General features: G+C 36.3%; 1 protein-coding gene across 1 annotated transcript; it reads left to right on the top strand.

Annotated features, from left to right (window-relative positions):
- The first annotated feature begins 467 nt into the window (after positions 1 to 467).
- On the top strand, positions 468 to 16,592 carry LOC129276802 (cationic amino acid transporter 4-like). Its single transcript, XM_054913206.2, has 4 exons — positions 468 to 836; positions 8,131 to 9,906; positions 11,522 to 11,630; positions 14,768 to 16,592. The coding sequence occupies exons 2-4, from the start codon at positions 8,221 to 8,223 to the stop codon at positions 14,923 to 14,925; spliced, it is 1,953 nt and encodes a 650-aa protein (XP_054769181.2). The 5' UTR covers positions 468 to 836; positions 8,131 to 8,220; the 3' UTR covers positions 14,926 to 16,592.
- Positions 16,593 to 17,888: the final 1,296 nt, after the last annotated feature.

Genomic DNA, 17,888 nt, shown 5'->3' with positions numbered 1-17,888 from the left:
GACACGTTTTGAATAAATGCAAATAAAATGCATTGATACAGAATGCTTCAAATCTATGTTGAACTTTCATTTATCTGTTGAGCATTATATTTGGTATGTTAAACATGTTAAAACTAAGAAATTTGTCTTCTTTGATAATAGATTGAGAAGCATTCTTTTACTGTAGATTTATTTTTTCGACTACGCCAACTATATTCTTTTCCTGCATGTGTTATTGTAGGCCTATATGTTATTTGCAGAAATATAGTATGTGGTGTTTTATTTGTTATTATAGAAAATAATTAAGAAATTATACGATTTGAAAACGATAACACCACCAACAGCAGAACCAATTCGCGTGTTGTGTCTTTGTCAGGATGAAACAGAATCCTGCCCTGTTAATTATCAAGTATACCAGCAAACCAATAATCACCTTCTAACGTTACTGACATCGCTTATACCTTGCAAGCACTGTGTGTTCTCTGGCTACTCCGTTTGAAATTTGAGGAGACCATAGAGCATTCCCCCACAAAAGAAGGTCAAAAGAAAATTTAATTGATGTCCTTTTTTGTGCAGGGAGTGCAGCCACTCCTTGAAATTTCTTCAGCTTTCAACGTGCACAGCAAACTTGGGATTGAACGATCGCAGTCCATAATTTTGTTCCATGGCGTGATTTGGTTGGATGCGTTCTGACTCAAATACAAAATGCAATCATAACGTGTCATAATCTCGAACCGTAGGTCAACTTATTGCTTTTTAGTTTTGCTTCCACTGCCAATCCGCTGCATTCTAAACAGCCAAATCATGGGTTTTCAGCTTAAGAGCTGAAATTTCTTTACGATATTGTCACGAAAAGGGTAAGTAACTTTACTTTGATTTCATTATTAGATTAGTAGACCCATCAATCCTTAACATATCTGCAGATGAACTGTTGTATTTTTGTATTGTTATTATGTGTATCCTTATCTTGATTTACACCAGACTTTAGTTTGCTTGTAATTATTTTGTTTCGACAACAACAGCATGAATGATCTTGAAAAGTGAATAGTTTCTTTTTTAATTAGTTGGTTTGAATAAAAGCATAACTAATCATACAATGATCTAAGACATTACTGTAATTAACTGTCAGTCCCAGCCCCTTATCTAAATACACATTCGTTTTATCGTGTATATATATATATATATATATATGTACATACATAATTAAAAATAAAAAACACATTTTTTTCCTTGCATCAACATTCCTATAATATGCAAAACACGCTCACGGGCCTAATTCTGTTGAATGCAACCAACTTCAATATTTTTTTTAATGTGATGTTATTGAATTGTCTGTGTCATTTTGATTACGTATTGATACTACCATTGTATTTTTGTTTATTTTGTTGAACGGAAATGAATAATTCGAAATCTGAAATTCAAGACATTTACCATGTTTACCATGCATTAATTAATGGAACGGGAGGATTGCGGTTTATGTGTATAAATAGCTCACATTCTCAACTTTTCTCATCATGTCATAAAATCCAGAAAGAATGCATGACCGGGAGAAGACTGCTCACATTTGTAATTGTACGGAAATATGTTTGGCAGTAATTAACCTTAACACATGAAATCTACTACACTCTATCCTTAAATCAATAAGGGTTAGGGTTAGGAACACAAATTTTGCAAATTAAGCTCTCAAACTAATCCTATTGGCAATTGATCCGAATACTTCAATAATAATAATAATAAGTTTTTAAATAGCGCTTCATAAATTTACGACTACTCGGATAATAATTATATCATGCTCAATTCAGAAACCTAATAATAACTTTTTTTTCTCACAAAATGCATTTCCACGCAGTTACCATGCAGTTTGTATGAAAACGCTTTCGTGCACGATATTGTTGAGTTATACCTTATAATACATTCTCCATGACGCTCTCAAAAAAGGCATTCAAGTATAATTCATTTTGAAAGTTATCCATGCATATCTAAGTGGTCAGTAAAGTGCAGGTTGAAATATATATAAACAACACACGGAAGAGTGAATACATGTATGCACTCAATGGAGTAAAGAAAACTTGATACCAAATAATATGTTTAATAATTTTCTGTTCATTAATTTAAGAATTTATATTGTAGATTCTACTTTTCATAGTTTGAAACGATAATCATGACCGGGTATTATGTGCGCTTCGATACGGAAATATACTAGAAATCTTGAACATACACAAATCTAACGTAATGTGCTAAACGTGAATTAATGCAAATGTAGAATATGCATGATATGATAATGGCAAAGGTATGTATACTGTATATGAAATAGAATGAGATTTATATTTCATTTAATCATAATCATAGCGTGCAAATTCCTGGTAGTGATTACAGTCGTTATAGAAATCGAATGCATTAAATTGGTAATGGTAGACAAGTTATTCATTTGATTGCGATATTCATGATAATGGCTGCGAACATCTGTGGTATATCAGATTCTACAGAAATGCACCTAAAACATGTAAAAGATGGGTTCGATATCTAAACTTATCTAAAATGAACTTAGCCTTATTTTTTTTATACCTTTGGGCAATTCTATTGAATATGTAAGTCGGACTCCATATGTCATGTATGTGGGACCTTAAAGAAAATTCCTGTCTCGAATTTCTGGTTCTTTTGGCAGTCTGTAATCACTGGCGTAAATCCGTGTTGATGAGTGGGGGGATGACTGAAATATTTTGGTATTTTTTTTTGCAATCATGTTGTTAGATATGCAAGGAATTGTCATTGATATGTCCACAGTGGCATACCGTGGGTCACGGCATTGGGGGGGGGGGGCACTAGCAAAATTTTTGAATCACTGAGTGAGTGCGCTAGTGAGCGCGCTCAGTTGCCAGTTATACCGACCTAATAGAGACATTTTAAAGACAATGTTATTAAACGGATATGTATCTCCCTGATCAAATAATGCGAGCGCGAAGCGCGAGCTTAAATTTTCTTATATTCACACCTAAGAAGGGACATTATAATCAGCTTTGTGTAATCATGATAGGTACCTTTCTCGCTAAACAATGCGAGCGCGAAGCGCGAGCTGAAAATTTAGATAATTCAGACCTTAAGTGGAACATTCTAAGGTTTCTTTGTAGGAATTAACTAGGACCATACGTATTTCATTAACCAAATGATGCGAGCGCGAAGCGCGAGCTGAAAATTTTTGATATTCAGATCAGAAGAAGAGACATTTTAAGGACTGATTTTAGGAATTCATGAAGATCAGACATATCTCACCAATCCACTAATGCGAACGTAATCACGGACAGGAAATGTTTCATATATACGAAGACCTTAACATGGGGCAATCACTTTTTGAGTCATGAAAAAGAAGCACATGTCATTACATAAAACAATGATAACTCAAGTGCTAGGAAATATATTTGGTTTATATTGACTTGAAAACGGGATGTTCTAGTACAACAGGATTATATATCTCGTTAAACAGACAATGCGAGCAGCAGGAACAATGAAGACGTAGGCCCTGGGCAAATTATGTCTCATAAAGTTATGATAAAAATGTTTCTTATTTAATGTAACTTAACATAATTATGATATAATATTATATTGAATAATATTTTCTTCTTTCCCACAACGTTTCTCTACCTTTCTCCCTCTTTTCTCCTTTTCCCCCTTTCCCCGTTTTTTTTTTGGTCAGCCGATGGGGGGGGGGGGGGATGTGCCCCCCCCCATGCCCCCCGTAGTTACGCCACTGTATGTCCATATGGCAAATGCCCCTCTAATATTATTATATTTTTTACCCCATGATGGTTTAATGGTTTTATTAGAGATTACATTAAAAAATGTTTGACATTCCATCTTATTCCCTTCCCAAAGACCCCAACATTGATGAATTGGAAAAAAAGGGGGTTTCTCTTCAATGTTATAATAAGGACATTAGTATTTCGTTTGGAAATGGTGAACTGGCTCTTTATTTGCATTTTATGATTCAATAATATTGTTTTATTTGTTAAGCGGTATTTTAGGAAGAATTTTTACCAATAAAACAATTATCTCTTGTGATTTTTTAAATTTCTTTTGTAAAGAGTGGGGGGATTTTTGTACAGGCCACCCCCCCCCCTCCTCGAAAAGTGGGGGGATATATCCCCCCATCCCCCGGGATTTACGCCAGTGCAGTGTCTGTAATGCTCTAAAATGACCATGACTTGGTCGGAAATGAAGTGAAATAAAACTTGAGAAAAATGGGGGTCGGATGTTCAAAAATGTCGACTTGCCCCTTTGATAATCACATGTTCATCGGGGATAAATGAATTGCAATGATTTGACATTCACCTGCGATTGCGAGCGATATCCAGGTGTTTGTACTTTGTCAATTACACTCTCCATACTTTATATCCTGTCCCATGAAGCTTGTTGGGCTAAGAATTTGCACCTGGTATGAAAGGAGGCGCGATAGCTCAGTCGGTAGAGCGGGGGTTTCGGATTCCGGTGACCCGGGTTCGATTCCCAAGTGGTGCGCTAGTGCCCTTTGGTAAGGCATTTATCCTCATTACCAGGTCCCTCGGAGAGGACCTTAAGCCGTCGGTCCTCTGGTTGCTTCCTCACAGGCATTCGTGCTTTCTTAGCAGTCAGGTAAAAAAACCTCGGTATAACAATAACAATAAAAAAAAATCATCTGCCGATGACATGGCGGTAGGGTATCCTGTAGTATAGGACCTATAAGCATCGATCCAAACCTGCCGTTCTTAAATGAATTACCCCAAAACTCACGTCACAAAAGTTGTGTAGCTACTCTAAGACCTTTCACTCTAAAAAATAATGAAATGCTAATTCAACATTTTAAAAGGTTGGAGGAGTGACCATCTTTTCTAAATGTTGCACTGGTTGTTATTTTTGAAATAAGAATACACCGCCCTCACAACTCATGTAATTTTGCTCCATTGCGCTGGGCGTTGTGGCGTGCGCCTGTAATCCAAGCGCTGTAGAGACCGCGGTTCGAATCCTTTCTTATGGTGACGTTTTAGATCCCAAACTTTGATATTCATATATATGATTGGTGCACGTCTAAAAAACCAAATTACATACTCACACACACGCATATACATCAGCTATTCATTACCGTGTTTATTAAATTTCGCATCTGGTAAACGATTGATGAAAGTAATTATACATTTTTTTAAAATTTCAATTCATATTCAATTACCCGTTATTCATTTACCCGTTAATATACGAGCGCAATTGGCTGAATGGTGTGTAGTATTTGAAACGAGGCCCTGATAAAGCATCCAAAAGCGTTAAAAATCTCCGTGATGGTATATGCAAGTCTGATTTTCTCCTCTCAGCCAGTAAGACTATTCTGCTATAAAAGGGTCCCACAGAAAAATTGGAAGAATCGATCTATCTAGTCATGAATATATCGATAGTGATGTTATTTATTTATTCATTTTTTTATTTGTCTGTGTTCAATATCAACAATAACACCTCTCCTGGTTCAATTTATTTGAAGTAGGGATCGGGCTGGGGGGGGGGGGGTTTCACAGAGGTAGGTCCGTGGTATGACTTAATGGACATATGCCAACGCGTGCAGGATATGCAACGCGCAATCTTATTGATCAATATCCAGTATTGAGCGTCCTCTTGGTATGAACTGACCAATGCAGTCGTGTCTTTCATACCCAACTCAACTAGGCATTAAACACCCCAGAAGAGTATTTTATCGCAATTTGTTGTTAGATCTGACAACTTTTCTTGATTTTTATTGGCTGAGGTCTGAGGAGCACCATCACTATTCGACTATGCATCAGACATTAGGGCTCTGGCCTGTTCTACTAAGAATTCACTAGATTACTCAATCTAACTTGAACAAAATACGAAAACATTGAAATGTGGATGAAGCTTAAATATTGCTCATAAAATGTAAACCTAACAATCAAATAGCATTTCTTCGTCGTCCCTAGCTAATCTGATAGAAGATGTCTCAAACATGACAAGGGAAAAGAGAGAATTTTTTGAAAATATATCTATGTGATACGCGTGTACATCATCAGACCTTTCATACCCTATTTTGGAAGATAAAACAATCGTATCCGTCATTTTCAATAAGAAATTAATTTATGAAATTTATCTATAAATGCTATATGTATGAATGAGGAGGCTGATCGCATATTACGTCACGTATTCTTTGACGAATTTTCATCAAGCCTTTATCAATATTTTCTCTTTTTGTCATGTTCATTCCAATCAACGTATTGCCGGATGTGCTTCTCTTTCTACTGCATCAGCTGGATATATGTAACGATTTAGAGGTACCTGCTATAATGTAAAAATGATTTTAATTACTTCAAAAGGTCAAAAAACATAATATCCATGAGTGTTACACCACGTTCGTCTTGAATAACCGCCATCTGCACGTGCGCCTGTTATCTTGCCATAAAAACAATGACATCACACTTGTCCTCAATAGTTCAAGACCAAAATATGTGACCAGCTGCACACAAAAAACAACAAAAATTCGACAGAGAATGTTTTCTGTAAATAAACGAAATAATAATTGGCTGGTCAAAAAGCACAGAAAAAGGAGAAAATTAGCTTAGCCTAGACCAGTTTTTAGTTAGTTCATGGGCAATTTTGGTCAAATGACTTTCATTTATTTCATTATGATAGGCAGATTTCAAAACAAGATGTTATGTAAGCCTGCCTTACATAATGTAGCAAGATGAAGCAGAATAGATCAGGGGCCTGTTGCAGAGAGAGTCGCGTTTAAACGCAAGTCAAAATATCAAGCGCAAGTCACGAATGCGGGTGCTTCATTGGCTGAAAATCAAGTTGCGTAAGATTTTTTGAGTTGCGTTTGATCGCCACTTTCTGGAACGGGTCCCAGGTGACTAGAATAGCACACAAATGAACACTCTATAAAGCTATTTGTTGCATTTCTACTATGAATGCATGCACTAGCATGTTGTTATAACAGTGTTCTTGGCCAACTGTGAAATACCAATCGCTAGCAGACTTATTGTTTTTTTTATGGATGTGATTAAAAACACAATTCAAAAGAATTCATGAATAATCAAGACATCAAAGTTGGTGCTTATCTCATTAGATATTAGACCACCGTGTCACTTTAGTATCAATGACCTTGTAATCATGCGCAGAATGGAACAACGAACTGGTTTATTCTTCAGAATGTCAACATTTGAAGTTTTAGGTTTAATAAAGATAAATACAAGATCCAAAAGCTTATTCACATAACTGCCATATCAAAACAAAACGCAAAGAAAGAAATCACGAAAGTACAAAAATAATATTAATATACTAGTGGAGCTTTAGGTTTTCGTCGGCCATCTAAGCACTAAACATTGCCCAAAATATTTCCGGTGCATATCGTTTTAAACACTCGAGTTTAGAGTCTTGAAATCAAGTAAATAATCGCACTTTCAAACGCAAGTGATCATTATTCGAAATTACATAACATGACGTTATAAAAGACTAGAAGTTTGGTTCCGCAAGGCTTGCGGGTTTTATGTTCTAAAGCTTTAAAAACTTATATTTTTCATCCTTCCATCGTTGTAAAGTTTCAGTTTATCTATTTCAGTTTATTCATTTCAATACGGTGTAGAGAGAGAGAAAAAAAACATGCTAACATCTATCAAGCTGTCTTCAGCATGTCCATAGGCATATATAAATAGATAACCAAACAAGAACACTATTTACAAAGTATACACATTTTTGGATGATAATAATAATTTTGTATAGTTAAATATGATAGACATGTATATTTGTTTGCTTCCAAAAAGATCTTTAACACTAATTTAAAGAAGCGTGGCAATGCTATATTTTACACAGTTTTCATTTCAATAATCGAATAACCCCTTACTACATTGTTATGTATTAAACAAGTTTCGGGGACGGTTCAAAAATCCTACGAGTGACTTTTTTAAAATCAAATATAAATACGTTACAGAAAGCTAGAGGCCGCTTATAATCCATTGATTCAATTTTTCACAAAATTAACGGATGAAAACAAACCAACAGTCACATGCACTTGTGTAAAATAGGAACATTAGATGACAGTCTAAAAAAATACACATTATTGGACCTTTATCAAAGTTCCATTCATGAAATTGATATTTTGTTTTCATAAATATTTTCTTGCTGCAGAAATGTCGGATACTACCTGATACCTTATTGAGGGGCATTTCCTATTTGTAGCATCGCTGTTCACCAGTGACATCAGTTGAGTCAGCCACAATGGAGGGAAACGGACAAAACTCTTGCGTCAGGTTCTTGAAGACGCTTAGTCGAAAGAAGCAGTTTAGCCCAGATGAAGACACGTATTCGACTCCTTTACGACGTTACCTGAGCACTATCGACCTGACTTTCCTTGGCATTGGTTCCATGTTTGGTGCCGGGTTGTATGTACTGACTGGAACCGTTGCCAAGGAATATGCCGGTCCTGCCGTGTTTATTTCCTACTTCATCGCCGGTCTGGCTTCCCTGTTCGCTTCGTTGTGCTATGCAGAGTTCTCGTGTCGGATTCCAAGGACTGGTTCTGCGTACCTGTTCACCTATGTCACCATCGGTGAGTTGTGGGCATTCCTTATTGGATGGAACATGATCCTTGAGTACACTGCTTCTGCTGCATCGGTTGGACGCTCCTTCAGTGGTTACATCGATGAGTTATCGAATGGAGCTTACTCAAACTTCACAATAACCTACGTAATGGGGAATAAAACATGGGACGTACCATTTATAGCCCCATATCCTGATATCCTGGGAGCGGCATATTGTCTATTTGTCATGATCTTTGTTCTCCTTGGGGTGGGAACATCATCGACCTTGAACAATATCTTCTTAGTAGTTAATGTTATTGTCGTAGGAATCATTGTCGGGTTGGGTGCAAAGTATGTGAATATAGAGAACTGGGAAGGGCCAGGTGGATTCACTCCATATGGCTTTAAGGGAGTTATAACAGGAGCAGCGACGTGTTTCTATTCATACGTTGGTTTCGACGTCATTGCAATATCTAGTGAGGAGACTCTGAACCCTAGGAAAAGTATACCATTCGCAATGGTTTCATCTATTGTTATCATAACAATCTTATACATGATTCCATCAGCAATACTGACATTGATTATACCATATTGGGAACTTAATGCAGCCTCAGCCTTTTCGCAGGCCTTCCAATACAATGGTGTCCTATGGGCCGAGTGGGTGGTTGGGGTTGGAGCTATATGTTCTACCTTTACTTGTATCTTAACGTCCCTCTTTTGTCTGCCTCGATCCCTTTACGCGATGGCATCAGATGGACTGATATTTGAATTCCTGGCAACAGTTAATGGCAGGACTCAGGTACCTGTCACCGCCGGGATCATATTCGGATTCTTCGTTGCCCTGCTAGATATATTCTTCACATTGGTAGACCTTGTCGCGTTTCTGTCGATCGGTGTTCTCTGTGCCTATGCCATTGTAGCAGCTTCAATAGTGGTGTTACGCTACAGACCTGGTGGCTACAACATCAACGTCAGCATACAGGATTCCTTTTCAAGAGATGAGTACGACGCAAAAGGTGACAATCACAATCTGATGCCATTGGAATATCCTCTGCGTTCGGCATCATCAGCAGATCCCATCGTGACCCACACGGATAATGCCTATGATCTCCATCTTGCTGGGACTCTAATAGAAAAATACAGAGGATGGCCCATCATATGGCGGCTCTATGGCTACACACCGGGAAAGGTCGTATTAGTGGCCCTTCTCATAGGAGTCCTATTTGGGGTCGGAGCCATCGCCATTGTTCTCCATGGATACGAATATTTAGCTGCTTGTGACTGGTGGGCCATCCTCTTTTTGATTTCGATGTCCATTGTGAGTTTGATCTGTTTTAGTTTAATACCTCTGCATTACCAGAACGACCCGGGTCAGCAGTTCAGTGTAAGTTTATATTATGTTCCCATTCTTGATGGACAAGTCCACCCCTCAAAAAAAAGTTGATGTGTATCCAAAGATTAAACTCCAACAAGCATAACACTGACGATATCATCAAATTGGATGTAAAATAATAAAGTTATGACATCTTTAAATTTAACTTACTCTCAGATAAGATAAATTATGCACATTCTGGTCGATATTCAAATCAAGATACTGACGTCATCCACTCACTTTATTCCATGAAGTATGAAATATTCTAATTTTCTCCTCATCCGTCCTCTGTATTGGCGGTTTGAAGACATTTGCCCGTATTCTGAACTCGGGTTTAAATTAAACCCTGGTTTAAAGTAGTGGTTTAAGTATGGAGAACCAATTGGGGCACAAATCCTTAACAGTAAACATTCAATTTATTAACTCATTTGACACTCAAATTGTTCATAAGTGTCTGGGAATGATAACTGATTTTTTTTATTATGAAAGCAAAAGGAAATAAAATAGTACACATAAGAAATATGCAATATCAACAGAATTTTTGAATTTTTGGCTCCCCATAATTTTAGCACATGTGCCGATAATGTCCTACATAGTTTGCTAAATCTACCAAAATGTGTCGTAACAGAGCAACTGCACATTTGGGTAAATTGCACCCTACACTGTACGTACTAAAATGTGCAATTTACCAAAACAGAGCCTCTCGTTAGCATGTCATTAAGTTGTGTGTATAATTTGTGAAATAACTTTCTTATCTTACATCCAATTACGATACAATGTTTAGCTTTATGCTTATTTGATTTTGCTCTATTGATTTAAATCAACATTTTTCTCGGGTGGATTAGTCCTTTAATGATAAAATGAAACTCTTCAAAAGGTTAGAGCCAAATAAGCGTCATTTTTTTTTTAAATGTCGGTATTGCTTTACCCGATGGAGACATAGTGAATACTGACCAGGGTCCCGTAACACAAAGGCTAGTAATTGATCGTACGCTTGATTTTCACGATTGATTGTACATTGTAGTCAATGGAATCAATCGTCGAAAAATGTTCTACGATCATTGCTAAGCTTTGTGTTACGGGCCCCAGGTCAAATATTATTTGGCTCGCCATTGTCTAGCTATTCAGCGAAAATATTTACGTTTTCCATGTGGGCTTTTTAGGCTCAGAAACGTCTGAATGAATAAATAATTCGAAAAAACGAAGTTTAGTGATTGCTTACAGTATTTGAATCAAGGCCTTTGTTGCCTATTATCTTGAGAAAAACAAATCACTATAAATGCAAAAGAGATAATCTGGTCCCTAATCATACTCCTCTCAAATTAATACGAGGGACCAGTCATTTTTGAGTGAGATTACCATCTTTTCAGAGTGAATTTACTTATTTTTGGAGTGAAAATGTCTTTACAAAACACTGTTCATTTTCAGAAGGGCTATAATTCATTCTCAGAAGATGTAAGTCCCACTCAAAACTGACTGGCCCCTCGTCTCACTCTGAGAGGTGTGTCATTAGGGACCAGACTACCTCTTTTGCATTTAGAGTGACATGGAGAGGTAAGATTGCACAATTAACTCTTACCGTGCTTACGATTGAGCTATGTTTATTATTTTCTTCTATATCCCGTAGGTTCCTTTTGTGCCCTTAGTACCGATTCTAAGCGTTCTTCTTAATTGTGGATTGATGCTTATGCTTACTCTTATCACGTGGATCCGGTTCTTTGTATGGATTGCCATAGGTAAGTTATATAATTATGCACTAGACATTCATAACCTTCCCCTCCTCCTGACACAATCAAGTCCTGATGAAGGGCCATTAAAAGTTCGAAAATTTGGTTATCAAATCGAGAGTTAACAAAAATCCTCCGTCCGCAGCCTTTTTTTTTCGTCACAAAGAAAAAAACAAAACAAAAACGTGAATAGATTGAGATCCGTTGGTTCGATAACGGATCTCAATCTATTCATCTTTTTATTGTTTGTTCTCTTTAAAAGTGGATAAGACAATGACAAAGCACCCCAATCCGAAGAGTGGCGACTCCAGGATTTTTAAAGTGGGGGGGGGGGGGGGGCAAATGCGAACCTTAAAATTGTTTGATTGTTTCACAAAATCGAGCGCTAAGCACGAGCTAAGAATTTTAATATAGGTCATACAAAATTTGAAAAGGGACCTGTTAAAAACTGTTAGCAGCGACTTGTAAAGTTGATATCTCAAAAAATAATGCGAGCGCGAAGCTCGAGCTAATTTTTTTTAATATCCTGAGATAATAACTGCACGTTCTAAGCACCTTTTCTTAAGACATAAATAGGATGGGTATATAATTAAACAATTGATGTGAACGCAAGCTGAATTTTTTTACCTTTAGCACTTGCAGGATGCGTATCTCGCTAAGACATATAAAGAAAACTAAAATCACAAGAATAATAATTTGTGTATCTGGACTTGAAAATTCGATCTTTTTAGCCCCATGTTATCATATTCAACAAATCATATATCTCAATCAACAGCCACTGCAAGCGCGAAGCGCTAGCAAAATTTTGAATTTTATTTAATGACCTGAAAGATTTATGTTAGTGATTAACAGTTAATATTGATGGGAGCTAATAGTGACTGAATGACAAATTTTTTTAAATTTGAAGAGTTGAAATGCTATTTTGAAGCACGTTACAGCTTGAGTATGATGATTATGATAGCCTTAAAGGGATCATCCGGGCTGAGAATATTTATATCTCAATAAATAGAGTACAATGTACAGAGCAAAATGCTGAAAGTTTCATCAAAATCGGATAACAAATAACGAAGTTAATTAATTGGCATATGTCTTCATGAATATTCATTAGGTGGGCTAATATCACATTCCCACTTGATCTTTTTCTTATATTATTACATGAAATAATTATAATTGTTTCGTTTTTTCATAAATGTGTAATTAATGTGTCTCCATAATGATGAAATAAGTTGCAGCAATAAGTAACTAATCCACCTAATCAGTTGCCAATCCAATTGTTTTAGTTTTTGGTAGAAAAATGTTGAAAAAACCTAATTTAATAAAATAAAATACAAAAGATTAAGAAGGGATATGAAATAATCAGCCCACCTAATGAATATTCATAAAAAATGCCTAGAACTGTTTCACCGGAATAATGCAAACTTTAAAAATTCAATAACTTCGTTATTTGTTTTGATCAACTTTTCAGCATTTTGCTCTGTGACTTTTACTCTATTTAATGATATATAAATATCTTCAGCCTGGAGAATATCTTTAACAATACATCTTTTTCAGTTTTCAAAATTTCTGGGGAGGGGGCATCAATACTGTCTGGGGGCAAATGTTCCCCGTGCCTCCCCCTGGTGCCGTCACTGGCCCCAAGCACAAAAGTCACATAACAAGCATTTATCTTTGTCCATCAGACTTAAAAGCTAAATGAATATGAAGAATAATTCCCAGACAAAATACACAAAAAACAACAACAACCAGGCTCGGATCCTGAGAATGACAGAAGATGCGGGCACCTTGTTTAATGAGCAATAAGATTTATTTTCTGCTTGTCTATTTTTGGGGAAAAAATTCGCAACCCGTAAAAGTCCGACCCTAGATTCCTGATTAATTCAATAATTGTCTTTCCATGAGTTTGTTGGATTCATATGTATTATGAAACGCGTGTTTATAGTGTTGGCACATATTCGTCTTCATTGTTATTGGGATAATGCGTCCTGTTAGTTCCAAAGTTTAGAATAGTTCCATTATTATTGCATCACTATTGCTATGCCTGCATGATCTGAATGAAAAGTGCTCAAAGATAACCTATTTGACATTCAGTTTCATGCACTAATGTCTGATTACAACCATGACAATAGTGGCTTTCATGTCAAACAGATTTGAAAATTCCCCTTTTTTTAAATCACGACTCAAACTCCTGTCGAGCTCAGAATAATTGCTGAGCACTCTGTCTATCCATTTGTTTTCTGATCATACCAGACACACTATATAATTTGAAAGTCTAATACTGATTTCACATCAAGGTATGATCGGTTGGTACGGTCGCAGAGACCGAACCCATCGATCGATCGGACGTGCTTTCACACTACCAAAAATAAAATTTGGTCAGGCCCTGAGCGATCGGTAGCTGTAAGTTTATGCGCATCATGATCTGCGCATATTTTACGCTATGCGCATGACGTCACAAAGGATGAATAGAGCATGACATAGCATTTCGATCGGTCGCTGAGTATGATGTGCTTTCACATCAAGCTTGCATCCGTCGCAATCAGGCCGTACTCAGCGACCAATACGATCCGTCGCTGAGTACGATGAAATGATTTTATCGGTCGCTGGGTACGGTCTCTGCGATCGTAACCAACGATCTTACCTTGATGTGAAAGCGGTATGTATTGTGTACCGAATTTACACTGTCCCATACACATTAGGTGAATACTAAAGTTTTCACATTGAATGTGCTAAAGGCATATTTCGTCAAATGCAGAATATATTACAATTTGTTTAAAGTCGACCCGTCTTTCCTCAAATAAGAAGGTGGAGATATCACTAATGATCAGCTGCGTGCTACGTTTATTATCAGAGTTCTCTTTTAACCATGAAAGTGTCTTTTGTCAGAAGCATTCAAACCATGATCAATTCCATGTCCCTTGATCTCTGAAAGATGGCAGCTTGTTCGTTTTTGCCAAATTTGTTTTCCTGTTTGTCCTTTGCGAATGTTTGAAGTTCCTCTGGAGGTTTCCATTAAATATAATACCGAGAGAGTGAGTCAGAGAAGTTGGAATTCCAATGTTAGAATCCCAATATCAAATTGCTGTATCGTAATGAAGTTTCAAAAAATGTTATATATATATTTCTTGTCTTTTATGTGTCTTCTTCAGGCTTGTTAATATACGCCCTCTATGGATATAAACACAGTAAAGTGGGACGTCAAGCGAGACAAGAGGCCGAGGAAGCACAGAGCGGCTCATCAACTAGTCCAACGCCCTCTTACGGCTCTCTACAGAACGATAGAAACGGAATCTTGACGCCAAGCTGATAGATATAGTGTCCGTAGAAATGAAATAGAAAATATATTTTATCAGTAGTTTGAATAAACACATTCGGGCGAACTTAAGTTCATCCTGACGATAAGTTGGCTTTAGCACAAGCAGAAAGAAATTAGAGAAATTAATGGTGAAGAATGATGATCAATTAAAAATTAAGAGTTAAGTATTTTAAAGTTTTTTATTTGTGACGTCATACATGTAATATGTGAGCGGCCCCATATCAAGTAGTATGAATTTTATAAATTCCATGGAACATGACGCGTAAAATAAGACATTGAAGTGGTAAAAATTACGTATATCATGACCCCTCCCGCAAATATAAAATCACTCTATTCATTTTTTTTTCCCCCAGAGTTTTGGGGAATTTGTATCACACAAAACAATTACGGACTCGGACTGCTCGTCTGTGACGTCACAGAAAGTTTAAACTCAGTTATTATTTGATGGATTTCCATTAAAACTTCACCAATATTTTTCTATATTCCGTTTTTTGCCTTTGCTAAAATTTAGTCAGGGTCAGCTTCCCCGATCTGTTTGGAGAGCGTTTTACGAAACGACTTGTCTATTTTGTCCAAAAGTCGTCATGTTAGTAAGTCAAACATCTGTCGTTCTGCGTTTGAAAAACCCAAGATCATGGAAACCCGCAATTATTATTGTACCATGATAACATGGGTCGATAGCGATTTCAATCTTGGCACCCATTGTAGTAACCATAATTGTAATTCCTATGGAGGGGCCCAAGACCTTGAACAGTAACTGTTTTTTTTTATTCGGAGATAATTTCATATTTTAAAAGATATATTTTGATTGTAAGATGGGGGCGTTATATTATGCAATAAAGTGTATAGATATATATGGAAATGGGAACCTGAAATCCATTTCGAAATAATCAAAGAAATGATTTAAAAAGAATAAAAATATATACATCATAATCATTCTTCTTGGTATACAGCTAATCACTTCCATTCTTTCAATTATTCAAACCCTTTTCCCCTCCTCTTTCATTCATTTCTTATGAAGACTTTAAAAAAAAATTATGCTATAAAATAAATGTCTTATCAGTCAAAAACTAATTTTTTTGGTGATGGGTCCTTTTCAAACTCCATATCTTTGAAATACTTTTTCAGCTTTCCTGCGTTGTACCCAAAATTTATCACATCGTTTAGATCAAATTTAAAGATGTATCTCATGAAGAAAGCATATTCAACATAGCCCCATTTACAGTGTCCTTGATATATATATATTTTTTTGGTAAGATTTCTAATTCATTTTTGTTTGTATATTTCTTATGTTCTACATTGTAAAGCGCTTTGATATGGATTTCATGAAAAACGCTATAATAAGATTAAGTTATTGTTATTATTATTGTCACATTGTTATATGTTATATTGATCAGATCTTTAAATATCGGGATAATGACGTACATGGCCAGATGGGTGGATCAGATATGTGAAAACTTGTTCGTCTAGCAGTGTATGAAATGCATCATAAACCATCCCCTTCTTTGATCTCCCCCCTCTCTCTATATATATTCTGCTCAATAAAAGGTCTGCATGGGGCTTAAACTATTTATAATCACAATTTTGGTGTATACTAGAATCGACTCAAAGAAACAAAATGTTGCTTTTGATAAATAAAAAAAAAGCTGAAACAATTGAAAACCTTTGTCAAGTATTAATTTGTATTGCAGTGTTGATAAGTGTCAGGCTACGCCCAAATGGTGATTCCCGGAAAGAGTCATCCCCATACGAAATTTCCCTTCGAGATTCTTCCCCTGGACGAGACTCTTGGGCTAATTTATATATATGTATATATACATAATATATTGTAAAGAAATGAATGAAGAGAACAATGGTAGGCGTAGCTTAAATCAAGGTTCCCCAGAGCTATCTACCCTTTGGAAAAATTGGTGATGCCGAAAAAATGTCTCTGCCGGGAATCGAACCCGGGCCCCCAGCTTTGAACGCCGGTGCCTGACGGTCAATCGGATCGGGGTCGCCCGAGCCACTAACCCGTCTCTGTGGTCTAGTGGTTAAGGCACCGGCGTTCAAAGCCACAAACACAACCAAATAATACGGATAAAGTATGGTATTGAAACTACTTGTGTTGTGGAATTATAGAAAGAAATATTAAATGAAAGTGAATAGTGTGTCTGGGAAACGACTACTGTATATGTCATTGTAGTATTCAACTATATAATAATAACATCGGAAATAATTAACAAATTAACGGAAACATTAAACAAATTGGCAAAAGGTATTTCAAATAACGAAAACCTAAAAAACATAAACTGAAATGAGAAATTATACATGTACAACAGCTTTGGCAACTCTTGTATTTAAATATGCCGTGAAAGAATAAGATATATATTAATGTACTCAAGGGCTCCAATGGATGGAATATACCTGTTTATGAACATATTCCATTTCATACACACACAATGCATGGCTCGTTCTTGATAACCTGTAAGTTTATCAAAGGAATTAATTTTTACATCTGATACTAAGAAGGCCGACTAAATTTTTGTTTTTAGTTACAAGTTAACCTAAAATGACTGGGCTATTTGTGATGCATTGAGGAGGGGGGGGGGGGGTGATGGCCCCCTTCTGATCTCGGCTGCGGTTCGCGCGATCGCGCAGAAATTTGGCATGCACATTCCTTACCACATAAACTACAAGCCAGTATAAAAAAATAATCTGAAAATAATTATTTTTAGTTATTATGAATAAAATATTCAAGTTTTTTCCGTGAGAAAAACATTTTTTTTGCAAATTTAACACCCAATTTATCTTCAATTATTTTTAAGATGCCTTCTTTGTAATCTAATTCAAAGGTTTCAACAAAGGAAAATTGCTAAAGCCAATTGTTTCCTTATTTGTTTCTTTGTTTGTAGAATTTCTTATGTATTTCTTTGTTGTTTTTTTTATACATTTTTTAAATTGTTTTTTCAATG

This window comes from Lytechinus pictus, chromosome 14 (genome assembly GCF_037042905.1).
Source record: "Lytechinus pictus isolate F3 Inbred chromosome 14, Lp3.0, whole genome shotgun sequence".
NCBI classification, from domain to species: Eukaryota; Metazoa; Echinodermata; class Echinoidea; order Temnopleuroida; family Toxopneustidae; genus Lytechinus; species Lytechinus pictus.
The sequence above is the reverse complement of the archived record's forward strand: the minus strand, read 5'-3'. Positions and strand labels throughout refer to the sequence as shown.

Bases quoted from the DNA above. Each gene is read 5' to 3' on its own strand.
- LOC129276802 (XM_054913206.2), top strand. From the start codon at position 8,221: ATGGAGGGAAACGGACAAAACTCTTGCGTCAGGTTCTTGAAGACGCTT. The intron at 9,907-11,521 runs GTAAGTTTATAT...TATATCCCGTAG, and splicing joins ACCCGGGTCAGCAGTTCAGT to GTTCCTTTTGTGCCCTTAGT. The intron at 11,631-14,767 runs GTAAGTTATATA...TGTCTTCTTCAG, and splicing joins CTTTGTATGGATTGCCATAG to GCTTGTTAATATACGCCCTC.